General features: G+C 40.4%; 4 protein-coding genes and 2 long non-coding RNA genes across 11 annotated transcripts; 4 read left to right on the plus strand and 2 right to left on the minus strand.

The window, feature by feature from the left end:
• The first annotated feature begins 637 nt into the window (after positions 1-637).
• On the plus strand, positions 638-2,060 carry LOC124197013 (carbohydrate sulfotransferase 11-like). Its single transcript, XM_046592266.1, has 2 exons — positions 638-1,192; positions 1,252-2,060. Exons 1-2 carry the CDS (start codon positions 821-823, stop codon positions 1,939-1,941), a joined length of 1,062 nt encoding a protein of 353 aa, XP_046448222.1. The 5' UTR covers positions 638-820; the 3' UTR covers positions 1,942-2,060.
• Positions 2,061-4,654: 2,594 nt separating this feature from the next.
• On the plus strand, positions 4,655-6,807 carry LOC124197016. 4 transcript variants are annotated; one of them, XM_046592270.1, is made up of 5 exons: positions 4,655-4,755; positions 5,015-5,072; positions 5,141-5,265; positions 5,381-5,570; positions 5,635-6,807. In XM_046592270.1, the coding sequence occupies exons 4-5, from the start codon at positions 5,497-5,499 to the stop codon at positions 6,701-6,703; spliced, it is 1,143 nt and encodes a 380-aa protein (XP_046448226.1). In that variant the 5' UTR covers positions 4,655-4,755; positions 5,015-5,072; positions 5,141-5,265; positions 5,381-5,496; the 3' UTR covers positions 6,704-6,807. The 4 variants fall into 4 exon arrangements, with proteins under 4 accessions (XP_046448226.1, XP_046448228.1, XP_046448227.1 ...); XM_046592272.1 differs by having other exon boundaries at positions 4,660-5,072; positions 5,635-5,765; positions 5,919-6,807; XM_046592271.1 differs by having other exon boundaries at positions 4,660-5,072; positions 5,635-5,746; positions 5,900-6,807.
• A 612-nt stretch (positions 6,808-7,419) lies between these two features.
• LOC124197018 lies at positions 7,420-8,015 on the plus strand. Its single transcript, XR_006875927.1, has 3 exons — positions 7,420-7,686; positions 7,759-7,835; positions 7,912-8,015. It is a non-coding gene; the product is annotated as an uncharacterized LOC124197018 (long non-coding RNA).
• Positions 8,016-8,934: 919 nt separating this feature from the next.
• Positions 8,935-10,402, minus strand: LOC124197019. Its single transcript, XM_046592275.1, has 3 exons — positions 9,912-10,402; positions 9,634-9,844; positions 8,935-9,568 (listed from the first exon to the last, which is right to left on the minus strand). Exons 1-3 carry the CDS (start codon positions 10,352-10,354, stop codon positions 9,089-9,091), a joined length of 1,134 nt encoding a protein of 377 aa, XP_046448231.1. The 5' UTR covers positions 10,355-10,402; the 3' UTR covers positions 8,935-9,088.
• Positions 10,403-10,503: 101 nt separating this feature from the next.
• On the plus strand, positions 10,504-18,247 carry LOC124197021. Of its 3 annotated transcripts, XR_006875929.1 has the most exons (7): positions 10,504-10,803; positions 10,866-11,101; positions 12,052-12,419; positions 12,538-12,590; positions 13,813-17,503; positions 17,582-17,819; positions 17,892-18,247. It is a non-coding gene; the product is annotated as an uncharacterized LOC124197021 (long non-coding RNA). The 3 variants fall into 3 exon arrangements; XR_006875928.1 differs by lacking the exons at positions 10,504-10,803; positions 10,866-11,101 and having other exon boundaries at positions 11,611-12,419; XR_006875930.1 differs by lacking the exons at positions 10,504-10,803; positions 10,866-11,101; positions 12,052-12,419; positions 12,538-12,590 and having other exon boundaries at positions 15,156-17,503; positions 17,566-17,819.
• LOC124197020 lies at positions 12,780-14,382 on the minus strand. The gene is made up of 3 exons (XM_046592276.1): positions 14,245-14,382; positions 13,841-14,170; positions 12,780-13,773 (listed from the first exon to the last, which is right to left on the minus strand). The coding sequence occupies exons 1-3, from the start codon at positions 14,319-14,321 to the stop codon at positions 13,155-13,157; spliced, it is 1,026 nt and encodes a 341-aa protein (XP_046448232.1). The 5' UTR covers positions 14,322-14,382; the 3' UTR covers positions 12,780-13,154.
• Positions 18,248-18,283: the final 36 nt, after the last annotated feature.

An 18,283-nucleotide genomic window follows, 5' to 3' on the forward strand; every position in this document is an offset into this window, starting at 1 on the left:
TTTAAAACAAAAATACGTCAGGAGCGAAATAGATTTCAACGTCACCCAGATGTTTCGCTTTTTGTCTTTTGGCGATAAATGTTCCCGATTTGGCAATAACTTGAGAAAAACCAAAATGTAATCGGGAATATCGTTGGCCCAGATTTTCAGTCCCGAAAGGATTCCACATGCTTGTCCACATTTCGTTTAATGTCAAACCAATGACATCTCAAACATGAAATTCATTTTTACAACTTTGGTGACTTCTATAAGACTATTGTAGTCATTAACAAAATAACTAGTGGGATTTAGGTAATTACATTTCAGAAGGTTTGACATGTAACGCGGGAATTTTGCGTTTAATACGCACTACAGTTTATCTCTTCTGATTATGCGCGGTTCGAAATAGTCAAATGTTGCAATCAAAGCGGACACAGCATAAAATAGCGCCTTAACATAAAATTTTAAAAAATCTTGTCTATAGCTAAAGAAGGTAACAGAACCCTTGATGTTACGTCAGCAGCTGCGCAAAGCGATGGAACGAAGGAAATGAAATGTCCCCGTTTGAATTTCCCGCCTTATTTCCCGAGTCCTCGCCCAATGTGTTTACCACCTGCTGTTTGTGCACAGTATATAAATGGCCAGCTCAGACGGAATCAACCTAGTTATTCTCTAAGGCACCACCGGTCAGACAGTGCAGACGTCTGGGCTTCAAAGTTTGAAAAATTCAAATTCAAAATTCCGAGTTTCGCCAAAAGTCCAAAACCAGCAGAGCAACGAGTTCATCGATCAAGAGGAAAAGACAAACGGAATTTCCTTTTCTTTAACTGCTGAGCATGGAATGACACGACAAAAATATCAAAACGGATGGCTAAAGTTTAGTCAAATTGGCGGGGTTTACAAAAATTTCAATCAAAATTTGAATACGATGAGAGCAATACCGAGATGTGGACTACACCAAATCGTCATCTGTTTTTTCGTGTGCTCTTTGTCGCTAATATTATTTCTCAATCAGCTGTGCTCAAATGACATCGCTTTGTCCCCTGAAACAGATTTCACGGCCGAGGAAATCACGCAACTGGAGAGGAAGAATTTAATCCAAGAGCGATGCGGAGAAACAACAAAAGAGAAACAACCAAGACGCACAAAGGTCACCCCGGTGAGGTTCAAAATTGAAGATCGACATCGAGTCATGTACTGCGACGTTCCCAAAGTATCAGTTTGAACCATTAATCATCAATTTGATAGCAATTAAATTTTAGTGTTCTCTAGGTGGCCAGTACGTACTTGAAAGGACTCATGTTGGTACTTTCAGGCGTAGTCGAGTTCAACAACCTGGAATCTCTTTTTCCGAAATCGACTATCCACGAAAAAAATCCACTGCGAATGTTTGACGCCAACAATTTGGCGGATACTATCCAAAATGGAGTGGGCAATTTCACCAAATTCATTTTCGTTCGCCATCCGTTCGAGAGGCTCGTCTCTGCCTACCAAGACAAACTCGCCGGTGATAATGTGTTTTACCAAAAGGCGGTTGGAATAGCCATCATCAGAAAATATCGTAAAGAACCCAGTGCGCTATCTTTGCAAAAGGGTCACGACGTCACTTTTCCAGAGTTTGTCGATTTCATCGTCGACGAGTGGAACGACGGGCGGGTACCGCTGGACGTCCACTGGCGACCGGTCGTCGACCTATGCCATCCGTGTTCCATGGGATACGATTTCATCGGAAAATTCGAAACGCTCGACCAAGACGTCGATCATTTGCTGCAGACATTGAACGAAAGTGGCCTGACGAGTCAATTACTTAAATCGCCAGGTAACACGAAACCGAAAACGACTGCGACTTTGTGGAGCCAATCCATGAAAACGCTCAGCCGGAAGCAGTTGAATGAACTCGACAACATTTTTACGGAAGATTTTCGCCTGTTTGGATACCCGCAAGAAACCACAGAACAATAAACCAACCCTTTTATTATTAATTTATTATACGTGCTAATGTTCTTGCTACGATACTAATAAAAATCATATCCTGAATTAAAATACATTTTGAAATAATATTCATCCTATGACTCACACACTTTAGTCTTTTATTTTTTAGAGATTAAAAAATGTCGTTGGCTGTCGAAATCTCACGCCATTAATGTTAATTACCTTTCGTCCCCATAACAGAAAAACTTTTACGCCTAACTATACGACACACAATCATATGAATTTTAAATTGTAAGGACATTAACAGAAATGACAGCTGAAATTAGACATAACGCAAGTCTCGACAAGCCTGACTGTTACTGACAGCTGTACCTGTTTTCTACTCAATCAACCTGGAATTAAACCGAATTTTCACCGTCGGTTGCATTCCGAATTGATTAACCACAATGCACAACTAAAGTTTAAAAAATTTCTATTGGTGGCATTTTACGAATTTTAAAAATAAAACGACCAAAATAGAGCCTTATTAAAACCTGTCTGGATGATTTTAATTAGTCTGTAAACATAAACTACGTTTGATGGTTGACGAACCAGATGTCCGCCAGTCGCCTACATACGGTGAGAATAAATCCCACGCTCTGTCGCTATTGCTTATGGAACGGAGGCATTTGTGGCATATGGTAATAGTAAATCGGCTATAGTAATGGTCAATCGTGTCGAGAACGAGCCATATACAACAGTACATTGTGAAAGCCTCTACAACAAAAGGGATAGAACTATATGAGTGGAAAAAGGAAGCAGAAGGCAAACTAGTCGAAACGTCTTGTAAGAAAAGTTGAAACGTGTTGTGGGAGGAACAAATGAGATATGGCGATTCATAACAAATAAAATCTTCGGCTGCACAACAACCACATTTCCAAGTTTTAGTTTAAACAATTGGGGTTCTTTTCTAGGAATTGCTTCTACCTTGAAAACAAACGCTACAGAACACTGGCAACAACAGGTTTGATTCGCTAGAGCAGAGATTAATAAAGCAAATTTCCCGCTAACAATACATAATTTCTAGCTATAGATTATTGCCTAATCTTTTTTTATTTCTGTAATTCCTCCACAGCTGTGTTCTCAGGCGTTGGCCATCCGCCGCCCCATCACACTCGACTCACTCTTGGCCAGCGAATAACGCTGGGTTCGTTCACCCACTAGCTATACGGACACTATCCCCATGAAAACATCGGACAGCAGAGCGACATTGATAGCATCAGCCAGCTGAAAGAGATCTGACAGCTAAACTACTGGTGCGAATTTTCAACCAAAAACAACCACAATGCATTATCCACTAATAGTTTTGTACTTTTGTTGTTGTGACTTTATTAGCTACACACCGATTCTAAAAGCTTGCTAAAATGTTCAGCTATTGGACGTCTTCATGCTGCTGGAAAAGAAACGCAATAAAGAACAATTTCTCTGTTCGTCTAATGTGCAGAACAAAGAACAGCAATAAAACGTACGACATCTTAACATTCATTGTCATTCACATGTTTCGCTTTTAAATTTTGTTTTCCTTCTTTCACTTGACAAGTTAATACCTCTAAAACGTGCGAGTATTACTTAGTCTTTGTAAAAATACTATGGTCGTTCTCATTTTTGCGACTCGCCGGGACAATGGACTTGATTCTATTCAACTAAATTATTCGAAGGTGAATAGCCCCCTCACTGAAACGAAAGTTAAACACTTTTGGGGGGATTTTAACAAAAGAACGTAGTAACAGGAAAAAGTACGAGGGCATTTTGGCAAAGGACGATAAGCTACGGATAATTAAAAAATAAGTTTGTTTGCGGTCCAAAAAATGCGCGAAAACAACACAGCAACAGAAAAACGTGGGTGACGTGCATTAATGGCGGATTGAATAAAATTCCCTAGCTCGCAGTATTAGAATTGGATCAATTATAACTGGGTGTCTGCCAATAAGTAACAGATGGCAAATCAAATGGACACTCAAAGAGCCTAGGTACGTAAGACAGATCGGGAACAACGGGTGTAACGGTCAAAAATTGCATCGGGCATGTAACGATCAAAAATTGTACCTTTTAGAATCTTTTAGAATTGAAGTTAAACCAGGTGTTGCGTTGATTGGGATGATCTATGATGTTCTAGAAATGTCGACGACATCATCGACGGTTGTTGAGTGGACGGTCGTGATGATTCTGCTGATGAAATTTTCGTCATCCATCAAGGTTGAACTATCTAGACGATAACAATAAAAATTTTAGCTCATTTGAAGTTTAACTGATTCAAGTTTACATAACATTCAGATAAACTTTAACGTAAATTATGATAAAACTTGTGACTCACCAGGATTATGGGACACATGTGCACTGTGACGACGCTGAGAAACAACTGAACACTGAACTGCATTTAGCAATGCTGCCAATTCACACTCATTAACTTCAAGGCTATTCATCACTCATCCCCCTCTCAAAAACTGGAAATGCAAATGCCTCCCTCCCTCAGTCCCTCCCACTCCCACCCCCATTTCACCACATGGCTGAATGATGCCAAGTCTGCCAGATGATGAACCAACTCTAACATTTCAGTACCAATCAAGCAAGTAATTATTTAAAAAAAAAGAAAACAAAAACAAGTTTAGTTTTATGAATAGTTTTTTTCGTATTGACCCAAATTAGTATAATCAAAATATTCGGCCAAGGTTGCCATAAACATTGAATTTCTTTGCTACACGTCGCAGTTGGGCACTGTAGCTCTGACTGAGCTGACGGGTTTTCATTTAGTCCGAATCGTTCAGCCTATTAACTATTATTATCATGAGCACGTTTGAAGCAAAAGTAATTTATCGTAATTAATTCCTATCAATGACCTTGAGAAAAAAGTTCCACCAGCAGACTACATTTGGGTTTTGATTTTTCTAATCGTCACATCATCTGCTTGAGATGAGATTAACTTTCGTCATCCATCCATTTTTGTCAAACGTATCGTGAATCAAGTTTAAGATTATGTGTTGAGGCAATTTGTTTCAGAATTAAATAGCTACCACTGACGCTCGCAGTCATAAAATTAAAAGCAATGCTTTCTAACAATTTCAAGGTTATGAAATGTAACAGGAGTCAAGCAACTTCACGTTATAATTGACTAGAATCGAAAGGTATGGTTATGTCCTGGAAAATTATCAACTCAAAACTATAAACTGCCGTTTTTTGTATCTACAATTAGGACAATTGCGCAACAGAATGACAATTTGCTGATTGCAGGCCACGAAAACGGAAAATCCAACAGATGAAAAACACAAACCAGACATTCAACTCGACGTTCACTGGGAACTTTCGGACGCCCGCAAGGTGTGAACTATTTAATCTGATTTTTTTTTCTATCACTAGCGTGATCGTGGAACTTCAATCCATCCAGTTATAGCCGTTCTCTTACAGCGATTAACAGTCTCTAATTATCATCCAGTATCTAAAAACATCCATCAGAAACTAGAACAAGGTGAATCAACAAATCCTTTATAAAGGCTGGCTTTTTCCAAATGGACATTCACAGTCAAACCGAAGTTTTAATCGAAAAGTAAGATGAAGTTCCATTGCTTGCCTTTGGTAGTTGCCATTTTGTGCATCTCAGTCACCCATTCTGCACCGTGGCCCAGGTTTTAAATATTTATTCGAATAACTTTAGAAATTCCTATTAATTAAGACTCTGTTTGTGCACAGGGAAGACTCCAGTCTCTTGAAACAACAAGGAGCTGATGGAATTAAAAATGGCGAGTCCGTGAAACGTGCTGCCAATAACCGCAGATCAATGACTGGTGTTCCTTTCTTCGAAGTCCATGATCTGACCGGAGTTAAACACGAACACATCCCTCATGATGTCATGCCGTTTGAAGTCGTTAACATCGACGGTCACACCCACAACACTCTTCCGGCTGGTATCATCCCCGTTGAAATTATTCAGCAAAATTCACCCGAAGTCTTTGAAGTCCACGATCTGACCGGAGTTAAACACGAACACATCCCTCATGATGTCATGCCGTTTGAAGTCGTTAACATCGACGGTCACACCCACAACACTCTTCCGGCTGGTATCATCCCCGTTGAAATTATTCAGCAAAATTCACCCGAAGTCTTTGAAGTTCACGATCTGACCGGAGTTGAGCACGATGACATCCCTGATGACGTCGTCCCTTTCGAAGTCGTTAACATCGACGGCCACACCCATGAAACTCTTCCGGCTGACATCATCCCTGTTGAAGTTATTCAACCGAATTCGGCCGAAGTCTTCGAAGTTCACAACTTGGACGGAGTTGACCATGACGATATCCCCGATGATCTCTCCGTGTTTGAGGTTGTCGATATCTCCGGACACACCCATGAGACCCTGCCTAAGGATGTCTTCCCTGTCCACATCACTCCCATTGGCCCAGTTTCTGCTGGAGCCAGTGCTGTCAGCACAGACGGATCTGCCGTTTTTGCTTCCGCCTCCGCTTCATCGTCTGGAATTCCGGCCGGCCGGCCGGCCGGAGTGACTCGCACCTCATCTGGCATGTCCCGCATTAAAGTTGTTCCATCTTACGTCAACCGGATGAAGTTCCCTACCAAGTCTGCTGTACCTCATGTCGCTCCTGCAGTTGCCAGTGCCAGGCCTTATGCTGCTACTAAAGTGAAATGTCGCCAACCGGATCTTTTCCCGTTCAGAGGACCTGCCACAGGCATGTTCAAATTCTTCTCGGATATCGTACGAGAGGAACTGTCCGATTGCACCGCTGGAGGACAAATGCATTAAAAAAAGATATTGCCAATTATTTATTTAATAGAAAACCACTACTTGCTGCTGTACGCAATACTATTTATTTAAATGAAATAAGCCAGTAAATTTGTCACAATCAATCACTTTGGCTTGGAATTTTTTTTACTGGTGTCCCATGGTATGGTATTATTGCGGTGGTTATTTAAATTTTAATGCCCACACCCAATGAAGTTGAGCCCAAATTTTCCAGGAACGAAATGCCCACGATTCATTCTCATAAAATCATAATAAAACGTTTAAGAAGGTTTTCTCTCAAAGAGATAAATACTTAAATAGCCATTGTTTATATTTAACCACTGAATATAACAGAGCCTTTATGCTTGGAGGCTTTTAAGAGTAGTGTTAACACAAGTGATCAATATGTGGTACAAGGAATTTAGAAAGGTGAATTCCAGTTTTGAAGCCATAGCCCTCAGTGCTAAAAAAAGTGAGAATATTAGTATATTACACAATTTCCAAATCATTTTTGTGGTCGACGTGGTTATATCATTGCTTATTACTTCTATTATTTATGTTGGCGTTCCTGTTCAATTTCAAACAATTTTGCAAAGTTTGTAAAACACTTGAAGGTATTTTTGCATTACATATCCACCATATCCACTACCCGTCTTAGCTGTGGACTGTTGATTGGTCAAGGTTAATCCATCATGGCCGCTGCATTGCGACGATTGGTCCCCTCATCACCCTGACAATCAGAATGTCGTCTGCTCTCTGCAAATTTTTGTTACCTAAAAAACCGCTAAAACGTGACACGCCACGCTTTAGTTTTGTGGCTATAAAATATAAAAAATCTATGAGTGTAAACTATTAAAAGTGATTTATATCTCAACTTGTGTAATCTGTAATACAACAACGACCTGAAAAACGAATATCCTAAAAACCTAGACTTTGCCTAGACACACAAGGACACAAGTTCTGGATTGGGATTTGGGAAGCACATGGAATTCCTCATGCAACAAGTATAATATTCTAGAAGATGGTGTTTTTAATCTTGATCATCATCGTCTTTTCGTTGTTACCTATGGACTTAGGAATGAAGTCAATTTCTTTTCAAACTGTGCTACCAAACTGAATTGAACGCTTTTGTGTCTGCTGCTGCATTTTTCCAGTAAATTAAACGAAAAATCACACCTTATAATGTGTGTGTTGGCTTCTCAAACTAAAACCATTTATTAATTTTATAGGTAGACTTTTCCTGCCCTTCCCCTCAAAATATTGACGTGAGGCTGCCATAAGTTCTAAAGCCGAAAATGATGTATGACTTTATGAGGTATGGGCTCAATGCCATTTGTTGCTTCCTTTGTTCAGTTTTTGCAATGTGTTTCAAAGGTTTCACTTAAGGAGTGCACACATTAATGTTTGCTTCCTTTTCGAAACAAAGCTTTGACTAAAAAGTGGTCCTATTATAATCTCATATTCAGCTTTTTTTCTTATTTGTTATTTCAAACTAAAGTAAATTCCAGCGATAAAGTCTTCAAAAATACTCCTTTTCTGTTATCATATTAGTTTTTTTCTTGTCAACCAGCATTAAATATTTAGTAACATTTGCTTTTATTTCCTTTAATCTCGCTATAAATTTACTGATTCTGACATGAAAGTCCTTTCAATGAGAAATTGAACTTTGATATATTGACCTCTCGGGCTGGGTTTCTCTCTCTTCGATATCATGATTGTGCAGTTCTGACGAAAGTGCCATGTAAACAAGTCTTTTAGAGCAGATCGGTTTTTTACTCTACGAACCGACAAAAGGAGAAAGTTAACAGGATACAACTCGTGACTGAGTCGTAGTACTCAATCATCATCGTTTTTCTTGCAAACCAGAGGCCATTTGCATAAGTAATTGGTCGTACCACCAAAAACAATGTGTATTTTTTGCTTGTTTTAAACATTTCTTTCCTTTCCAAGAGTGGCGTGAACTCTCTGTCAGTCCAGATGGAACGGTGAAAACAGGTGAAACCCGTCAAGTGTCTATTCGATTTCACTTTCTGTATCACAGCTCCTTAGAAAACAAACGAACGGGTGGGCCGTGAAGCAGTTTACTTTCACTGTAGAGCAGAGTTAACGATTAAGGTGTTCTCCACAGAGTTCACGGTCGTTCGTCTGTACACGCCCCAACTATAATTTCATTTCCTTAAACGAATGTCTTTTTTCTTCCTTCAAATTGTTACTTTCAATACTTTCCCAAATTAATAGAAGATAAGAATCAGTTCATTTTAAAACACATTCATCTAGATGTATTTCAGTCCAAGATGAGCACATATCGATATACAATTTAAAGCATTTAAAACTTGAATAGCAGTTGATTAATAATACATGTTTTTCTTTCTCTCTCTCTCTTACTTTAGCCACTCAGGAATGGATTCAGTACGGTGGGCACTTTCCAGTCTGCTTCCTGTAACTTCCCAGAGAACAACTTTGCTGATCCCACATGGACGAAGGATTAAGCTCGACAGGAGTCACCGGTTTCTTGGTGTCCTTTTTCTTCTGTGGTGCCGCTTCAGCTTCCGGCTCAGGTGCAATGGTGGTGGTAGCACCGGCATTGAGTCTGGCGTTCCGGGTGGCCGTGTTATTACGTGCGGCCGTCTTGGCGATCTTAGCGGCGACCGCCTTGACGGGTTCCTTTGAAACAACGCAGCTGACGGCACCGGTCGCATCGCGCGATACAACCTGATCGATGCTGCACGGCCCTCGTTTGCCTATGTGGTGGCATTCAGCTGGCACCGTCTCGGGATTCGGGCTCCAGTAGATGTGCTGACCATCGGCAACGCAATTGGCCGGAATGGCCTCGCAGGAAATGGTTCCGTTGATCATGACCAGCCAGAAATTCGGCGAACAGGGACCCTTTGTGGTAAGAATAATTTTAATTAGAAAATCTATATTTACTTTGAAGGGAGTGCCTATTGTACCTGGAAATTCTGTTGGTAGCACTCGCCGTCGTAGTAAACGAGGTGCCTCTCATCTTCGACACAGTCACAAGTTCCTTCGTTGTTTTTGCCGTCGTAGAGAACCTGATCCTTCTTGTCGGCGCAGGGGTTGACCTTTGCGTTGGCTCCGAATTTCAGGCATTTTTTGGAAGGAAGATGGAAAGTTTCGTGAGGAGATAGACAAGCTCGGGCGCTGTTAAACAGTTTAATTGCATTACAATTTATAATTTCAGAGAATGAATTTATTTTTTTAAATTTACCCAGCTTTGTAGAGGATGCGGGTGATGTCTTCCAGGAGTCCCTTTTGGAATTTGTGCTCGCCAGCCTTCTGGTCTGGGTTGATCAGAGTGGCATCAATGTCCTTTGACAATCTGGCCACTCTTGGTCTGATCCTGGTTTCCAGATCCACCAAAGCGTACCTGATGTCGTAGTGGTCGTTGTTCTCAATGTCCGTGTCCATTTTCCTTTCGATGCGGATGAGTTCGCCGGCTATTTGTTTCCTTTCGTGTTCAGGATCGCCTTCTCCGCCCTCACCTTCTTCACCTCCTTCTCCTTCCTCGCCACCTTCACCTCCTTCGCCGCCTTCACCTCCTTCGCCACCTTCTTCTTCCTCCGATCCTGCTTTCTTACCAGGAGCGCAGTAAACTTGGTCAACAGCCAACGACAGGACAAAGAGGAGCGCCAGATATTGAGCCAACCGCATTTTGTTTCGTTTCGCTTATTCCGATGGTATTTGCAATAATGACGAGAAGAACGTCAACAAGTCTTTATATAAGGATCTAGAAGCCTACACGCTCTACCGAGCAACTTTGAACTAGCGCAAACTGCATCCATTCGCCGCCTGTCTCTTGCGTTTCTGTACCAGAGAGAAATGGAGGGAGGTGGGAATTTCCTTATTGTGATGGTAGAGAAATTTGTTGTTTTTTGTGTGTGTGGTTCTGTTCATGTTTGTTTCATTCCTTCCATCCTTTCTAATAATCAAAAAGTAACTGAACCGGTTTATTGGGCTAGTCCAGACGGGACAAGCGTTTGCGTGCAGGTGAACTCTTCAAAGAAATCGAAAGCAGTGAAAGTTTTCCTTCAATTTTTTTAATATCTCTTCTAGACGAATGAATCAATCTCTCGGCTGCTGCTTATTCACGCTGAAAGTTGGTACGCAATTTTATTTGCATTCCAATTTCCTCTGATCACTCTTTTTTTTTTTTTTCTTTTAGGTTTTAGCAGAAAAAAAAACTGGAATTAATATCAGATCAAAACAAAACCTCCTGTCTGGGTGAAACTAAGGTGATATGAATCATAATCATAATAACAATTCCCCGTTGTGTTTTTGGTATGAAGTGCAGGGTATCAAAATAGGATCTCGATTCATATCTGTCGTATCATGCACGAACTGTGTAATCATATTGCGGTATAACGTGTTGACGTCATTCATTCTGTCGTTTTCGAGATGGTAAGAAGAGAAACTTTTCATCAAGATTTATGTGAGGGTTTTTTTCCATCTTTTCCTAAATTTTGCGTGTTCAGTAGGTGCAAGTCACGGATACTTGTGGGATTGGCCGACCAAACCCAGATTTTTTTTTTTTTGTGATTAATTGAGTTCAATCACTTTTCACTTACAACCAAAAATTGCAAGTGTGACTGGCCTATTTTTAAGAAATAAGGCATTCGCAATTCGTGAGTAACCTCCGAGGAAGGGTGGGGTGGGCCTAATTTTTGTAGAGTTGAAAGTTGATCGTCATCGATCAATTTGATTAAAAGTACCTAAAAAAGAGACTTGAAAAATGTTAGGTGTAGTGGGTTGATTGAATTTTGTAGCTACAAGAATTTCTCTTCTGGATTTAAGCAGTTAATGCTATACAATCCAGGATTCGAATTTGTTTTTTTAGTCGAGTGCTTTTCTTGACTATTTTTAGTCCCTCGGTTATTTTTGATAAATTTCCCTTTCTTTTTTTATCAGATTCAAATGTCTAAATTCAGAAAATGTCAGTTCTTTCATTTTTTTCCTGATTTTTTTCAAACTTGGTCAGTCAACAAACTCTAGAAACTGGTTAAACTACGTTAACGTTTCCTCTTCCCTGGATTGAATCGAGCGTGTTAAAAAGCCGTTTTCTTTGTGGATTACCTTGTCCTTTCATTTTTTTTTTCGCCATTATAGCTCTCGGGACATTTTAAAATCTGAAATGCGGATATTGTAGTGTGACAATTTTACTCGACAGTTTCAACTTTAATAGAAATTAATAGGAGAAAGTTTTCTCGTGGTTTAGACAGTCCATAGATTTTACCCTTTCTGCGATGATGAGGTTATTTTCCTGTTGGCCAGATTTTCACTTTTTTCAATTAATTCTCTTCCTTATCCATGAATTCCAGCCTCACGCTGCTCATTGTTCATTTTTACGCCAGGCGTGATGACGGGAGAGGAGGAGACGTAACTTTCTACTTGTACATGCATATCCTGGAAGACGAACCCCATTGGCAAAATTACCATCTTGGAGAGAGATGAGAGGCTGCCTGTGGATGCTGAGAGCATGTTGCCTTTATCAACAATCACCGTAGAACGAATCCACTTCAGATGAGCAGCGGATGCCGTTGCGTTTGAAACAGTTCCTCCTTCCTCATTGGATTTTTTGGTTTGCCCTTACCGAGTTGTCCCCCATTGGATTATATCATTCGACGACACTCCAGACTGAAAATGTTCCAATTGGATTTCAAGTTTGGATTTCAAGTTTGGATTTCCATTTCACCGTGTCCTGAACTGCATTAACTCGTCGGTAAGAGAAAGAGGAAGTTGACATTTCTAAACACTAAAACTGGATTCCGGTCTGGTTTTTTTGTTTTGTTAATTTACTTTCGACGTTGTCGTGATTTTTACTTTCTGTCTTTCTCCAGGAAATGAAACACTGGTTATTTCACTTTCATCGTTCGCATCACTTTTTAATGGGGTAAGCAATTTCAATTTTCTTTTCTTTTTTTTTCTTTTTAATTATTATTGGATCAGTGACAACAAAAGTCAACTGGTTTGATCATTCGTGAAATTGTTTGCGAGTCGAGTCGTTTTTAATTATTCTATTTTTTATTTAATTTCTTCCTAGTCTCTCGAACAGATTGAATAGAAAGTTGAAGGACTTATCTTCGGGTTAGTTTGTAATGTATTTCTCGCACAATATTTGCATATAACATTTGATTGAGCTTATTGCTAATCATAAAAGAGGATTGGGGAGCATGTAACAGATAGTAGTAAAATAAAATCTTTCTTTCTTTCTTTCTTGGTATCTAAAAAAGCAACAAAATTCGAATTGCAACACTCAATGAAAAACTTTCAAGCCAAAAATGGAAAAGATACATTTCCATTTAGCGTTTTTTTTTTGGAAGAATAGTGGACAGGAAGGCACATTATTTAAGGGAACCAAGCCCCTAAATAGTGAGACAGTATTGATTGTGTAAAGCACAAAATTCCTTTTCAAATGTGCAAATCTTTTCTAGGTTCTTTTTTGGGGTCTTTCTCTCTAAATTGCACACCTTTTATTTTGGCTTCGATAACTGCCCTGCGAGCAACTGGGTCGATCCCAGACTGAAGAAATCGGCGCCTCGGTTGTTGGTGCAGGTGTCGTCGGACCGGTTGCACTCGTTTTGACAGCAGCAGCGGCTGCCGCAGTAGCCGGAGCTGGGGTTGTTGTAACTGTAGTTGTCGGCTCTGGAGGGAAACTGCATTTGATGGTTCCACCGTTTTCTCTGGTGACGATCTGACCTAGACTGCAAGGGCCGCGCTGGCCAAGGACGTGACAATCTGCGGGGACTTTGACAGAATCGGGGCTCCAGTGGATGTGCTTGCCGTCGGCGGTGCAGTTGGCCGGAGTGACTTCGCAGGTGGGCGTGGAATTGGTCATGACCAGCCAGTTGCCGGGCGTGCAGGGACCGCGGACGTTTTGGCTGTGGCATTCGCCGTTGTAGTAAACGAGTTGCCTGTCATCTTCGATGCAATCGCAAGCGCCTTCGTTGTTCTTGCCGTCGTAGAGGATCTGATCCTTCTTCTTGCAGGGATTGACTGCGGCTTTGGGTCCGAATGGCATGCATTTGTTTTGGGGGGCGTAGAAAGTCTCATCGGGATTCAAACAAGCTCGAGCTCTGCAAATGAATAATTTTCAATTATTTAATCCATTTTAGGATCGAATTGAGGAAGGATTTTTTATACCCAGCCTTGTACATCATCCGGGCGATGTCTTCCTGGAGTGTCTTCTGGAATTTGCGCTCACCGGCGCGTTGGTCGGCGTTGAGTAGAGAGGCGTCAATCTCCCTGGAGAGCCTGGCCATCCTGGGCATGAGTCTCATTTCCAGGTTGAGCAAGGCGTACCTGATCTCGTAATGATCGTTTTTCTCGATATCCTGATCCAGTTGCCTCTCCATCCGGATGAGTTCTCCAGTCAACATTTTGCGATCCTGTTCGGGATTGCCCGATCCCGCTTCCTCCTCGGACGAATCAGCTGCGAATCCACCGAATAATGGCGAACTTCCTCCATAAGGTCTGCAAATGTTTTGAAAATTTCAATTCCAATTAATTTAAAAGCTATAAGAAATAATTTTCGAATTGGCACTGACTCTGGTCTGGATGTCACGAAAGTGAAGAGGAAAGTGAAAACGATGGCGCAGAGCGTGAATTGCTGGAACGATCTCATGATTTCAGATGAGTGTGTGATGATTGTCTTGTCTCGAACTCTATTCTCTTTGCTGGATGGACGATTAATGACAGCCAACGGTGTTACAGTCCGAATCTTTTATACTTTTCTAACCTGGCGATCCTGCCCCCCCCCCTCGACCGATCAAAGCTAGCCACCCACTTGCAGTCGAAAAAAATCTATCCGTGCGTTCATACCCGATAGCAAGTGGCCCGAGAAAAAGAAGGAATTCCGGCTGCTAGCGTGCACACACACACACGTTAGAGAAATTTGTGTCGTGTAAGAAAAAAAAGAAAGAAAGGACGAGAGAGAGAGAGAATTGTTGGTGGATGTCGTCGCCCGCCCTTTCTAATTATTTGTAGCCCCGTTAGCGTCGTACAGACAAGAGCAACCGGTTTTTCTGTCAGTCATTTGCCACTTTTTAGCCTATAACTCATCGGAAGAAACTGAAAGTAGATACCAGTGAAAGTTGGATGTAGGCTATAATCTAAGGAGGTGTCTTTTGTTTTTTTCTCCCAGTTTTTTTTGTCGACGTGATTCGTTTGAGCCACAAAAAAACATTTCGACTCCCGACTGTATGGAGTGTGAATGTTAACGGCGTCTGGAATTTTTCAAAAATAAATTTCAATGCTAAAGTGAAAGTGGGGTAGGCTTTAATATCATTCTTGAACTTGGGAAAGAAATTTCGTGAACTTGTGAAAATGATTACGAGGCTCTGATAATGACTAGCTCAATCTTTTGTTTCGGTTTTCCATGCCGATTGATTTAATTTGTCGACAGTTTTATCCGTGAGTGGGTGTGAACGATGAAATGGCGAAATTGAATTTTTATTTTAAAACTAGATATTTCTTTTCTCCGTAATTACAGAGAGGCTAGTTCGTGACTCCGTTTAATTAGCAACGTTTGATTTCGCTTTTAATTGTCGCAGGAAAAAGTTGTTGGTGCACTTGACAATTATTGTCGTTGCGCGCTAAACCCGGAATTAATTTGTACCTGTTTGGTTTCATCTGCGTGTAACAATTAAACGCATTTGGGCGACCGAGAAAAGAGTTTCCTGACTGCACTACACGCCGTGTCCACCGGATCATTGCAAGTTTGTGTCGTTTTTGGGAAAGTTTGTCCAAAACCAGTCGACTGTGTCATTTTTTTTAATCCCCTACTTCTTCCTCGTTCAACGCTTTTTGGTCATGTGTACTCTATACACACACATACACATGCAGGTATTTTACATAAATCGTTGGCATACCGTCAAATTTTCTCCGATTGAATTCGACATTTTTCATCCGATTTAGACAATTCTTGGTAGATGGTCGCCATTATTTCTTGGCGTCTATGTCCCATCATCATTAGATTCGCAGTTTAGAAAACTGGAATCTACATTACTGGCTTTTTATTTAGTCCAGTTTTCGTCTCAGGTTTAATTTGCATGAGGTGGCAATTGAAATTCGAGAAGGGCGGGGATTTGGGAAAGTTTTCAATCCTTGACGTCAGGTTTTTTTTTTGTTGTTTCTTTCCAAGTTGATCTCCGTCCAAAGATCGGGGCATAACACAAACGCAAGTGATCGTTTTACACAATCAGGTGCGAATCCCAAAAAAGGCGTAACTGTCCTAATAATACTGATTCGGTAGGTTGTGTAAGCGCGTGGGCCTCGAGGCTGGGCGGGCATCGCCAGTAGCGTGAATGCACTTTGATATGCGCCTGCTGGCTCACGTATACGAATTGCACCGCCAGTTGGCCACGACATTATGAATTGGGCCCCCCTTTTTTGGTAGGTGTTAATTAGTTACCTATGCATAGTTTCGGGTCGAGAAATTTAATCTTTGCCATCGAATTTAGCGGTTGTGTAGCGGACACGTATTTCTAGAAAACAAATTCAAACGAGTTTGCTATTTTATTTCTCAGAAATTATTTGTATCGACTCCGGATATCCTAGTCGTCGTAACAAGAATTTCGAACATTTTGATTGATTGATTTGAGAAATTTGGTTATCGCCGAATTAGAAATGTCGAGTGAAAATAGATTTGATTTATTCCGAAAATTATTGACGCTAATGTTGCGTGCGTATGCGTACCCTGTAACCGTACGATAAAAATTTATTTTGGCAGCCAGCGAACTCAAATTGGAAATCTGTGCCCAAACTAAGTTTTGGAGGTGTTTCTTTTACTTTTTATTTTTGGTTCTGGTTTGGGTTCTTTGAAATTAAACCCTAGTAGGGGAACTACTTTTACCTTTTTCCACCTCATTCGAGAGCTAAGTTAATCGTATCGTAATCTCTGGAGCGACTCATTGCGTAAACATATCGTCGTCGTCTGTTGGGAGAGGTTTCCTGCTGAGCATTGCGTACTGCGTTTTCGATTGGATTTATATGCAAATGACGTTGAAAAAAAAAAGAGTCTTGACTGGAGATCGCTTTCTTTTTCGTGATTGACTTGACGAGAAAAAAAGGTGCTTTGTTGTTTCGTTTTTGCTACTGTTCTCATTTCCAAGATTACTCTATTTTTTGTTGTTTCTATTCTTTCTTCTTAATTTATGCGCCATTTAAACCTTCGACCCGTGCCGAGCGTCATTACAACACGGTCCCTCTCTCCTCTGTTTAATAATGGATGTCAATTCAATTAATTTGTCGTTTACGACGAACTAGCCACAAATGAATATGGATTGTTTCTTTTGGGGGGGAATATGACGGAACTCTATTTGCCCTTCGGAACTTGAGAACGGTTTATTTTATGGATGGAAAAAACAATCTCAATCGTTTTTTTTAGTTTTCTTCTCTTTATTACCTTCTCTTCAATTGCATCATTTGGCGAAATTTAGTTTTGTATTCACCGTTTCAAATCAGAGCAACTTGCATTCCCTCCTTCCTTCTTAGTCGTCTGTTTGGTATATTTTTTTGTCTTTACTACTACTTTGAATTCTACGTTATTGGAAAAATATTAACTCCCTTTATGCAATTCGGAATATAGACCAGAAAGGAAATTTCAAGTCCAGTACGCAGATATCAGTCAGCTGCAGCTCAACTACGCCAACACGAGGAACTACGCAAGCTTGCACGACGATTACTGACCCACAAGAGCTCCTGTCCGTGACTTAAAAATAGTTAATATTACAGAGACGCTGTCAACGACTTGTGGAGTTTATTGGCGACATCACTTAGATTCCACGTTCCACTTAATAGTAGTTGGTAAGTGGAAAATTATTGTAAATGTAGTATTGTAACTGTAATTTATAAAAATTATTATACAGTCTTTATTTGTAATAGACACGCAAGCTACGAACGATTGTCGACACCAATTGCCGTGCTGATCAGTGACACCTAGTAGATGAATTTTGTACAGCTTCATGGGGTAACGACTGTTTTCCGTCGTCTGCTGTTCTTTAGTGGTGGACGAACGCTTTAACGCTTTCCTCTCTTGTATCTCACAATGGCTTCAATTTGAGCTCAATTTCTTACGACAATTGAAGCTTCAACATGTTCCAACTGGTGCAGTGTTCATTAGGTATTTTTAAAATTCCCATTTGTAGTGATCATCTCCTTCAGTGTCGTAGATAATTGTATCTTTTATTCACAGAAGGTTGCTGAAGGACTTATTCTTTGACGGTTACTGACAGTTGTGAAGCCATCAAGCCAGGATGGAAACATAGTTTGCTTTGATTTTCTATTCTCTCCATAAACTTATGTTGTGAAATATTTTTAACATCTGTATAAGTGTGTGCAGTTGAGAGGAGAAAGGAAAAATTTCCTCAGATAAAGGGAAAAGTGAGCTGACGTTATGTTGAAAGAACTGCAGCTCTACATAATAATACATTTGGTAAAAGTAGAGTTGGAATATTTTGGGATAGTCAAAGGTGTTTGTATCATATACTTTCAAACTCATATCTCTCAACTCATATGCGGAATATCAAATAAAAAAGAAATGATGTAAAATTGTGTTATATTTGCCCACCTCCACCCACAATTCCA

The sequence above is a fragment of the Daphnia pulex genome, chromosome 7 (assembly GCF_021134715.1).
Source record: "Daphnia pulex isolate KAP4 chromosome 7, ASM2113471v1".
NCBI classification, from domain to species: Eukaryota; Metazoa; Arthropoda; class Branchiopoda; order Diplostraca; family Daphniidae; genus Daphnia; species Daphnia pulex.

Coding starts and splice junctions, on each gene's coding strand:
- LOC124197013 (XM_046592266.1), top strand. CDS start 821: ATGACACGACAAAAATATCAAAACGGATGGCTAAAGTTTAGTCAAATT. Junction 1,193..1,251: donor TGTACTGCGACGTTCCCAAA/GTATCAGTTTGA, acceptor AGTGTTCTCTAG/GTGGCCAGTACGTACTTGAA.
- LOC124197016 (XM_046592270.1), top strand. CDS start 5,497: ATGAAGTTCCATTGCTTGCCTTTGGTAGTTGCCATTTTGTGCATCTCA. Junction 5,571..5,634: donor CATTCTGCACCGTGGCCCAG/GTTTTAAATATT, acceptor GTTTGTGCACAG/GGAAGACTCCAGTCTCTTGA.
- LOC124197019 (XM_046592275.1), bottom strand. CDS start 10,354: ATGCGGTTGGCTCAATATCTGGCGCTCCTCTTTGTCCTGTCGTTGGCT. Junction 9,845..9,911: donor CGCATCCTCTACAAAGCTGG/GTAAATTTAAAA, acceptor ACTGTTTAACAG/CGCCCGAGCTTGTCTATCTC. Junction 9,569..9,633: donor GCTACCAACAGAATTTCCAG/GTACAATAGGCA, acceptor CTTACCACAAAG/GGTCCCTGTTCGCCGAATTT.
- LOC124197020 (XM_046592276.1), bottom strand. CDS start 14,321: ATGAGATCGTTCCAGCAATTCACGCTCTGCGCCATCGTTTTCACTTTC. Junction 14,171..14,244: donor TTCGTGACATCCAGACCAGA/GTCAGTGCCAAT, acceptor AAACATTTGCAG/ACCTTATGGAGGAAGTTCGC. Junction 13,774..13,840: donor CGGATGATGTACAAGGCTGG/GTATAAAAAATC, acceptor ATTCATTTGCAG/AGCTCGAGCTTGTTTGAATC.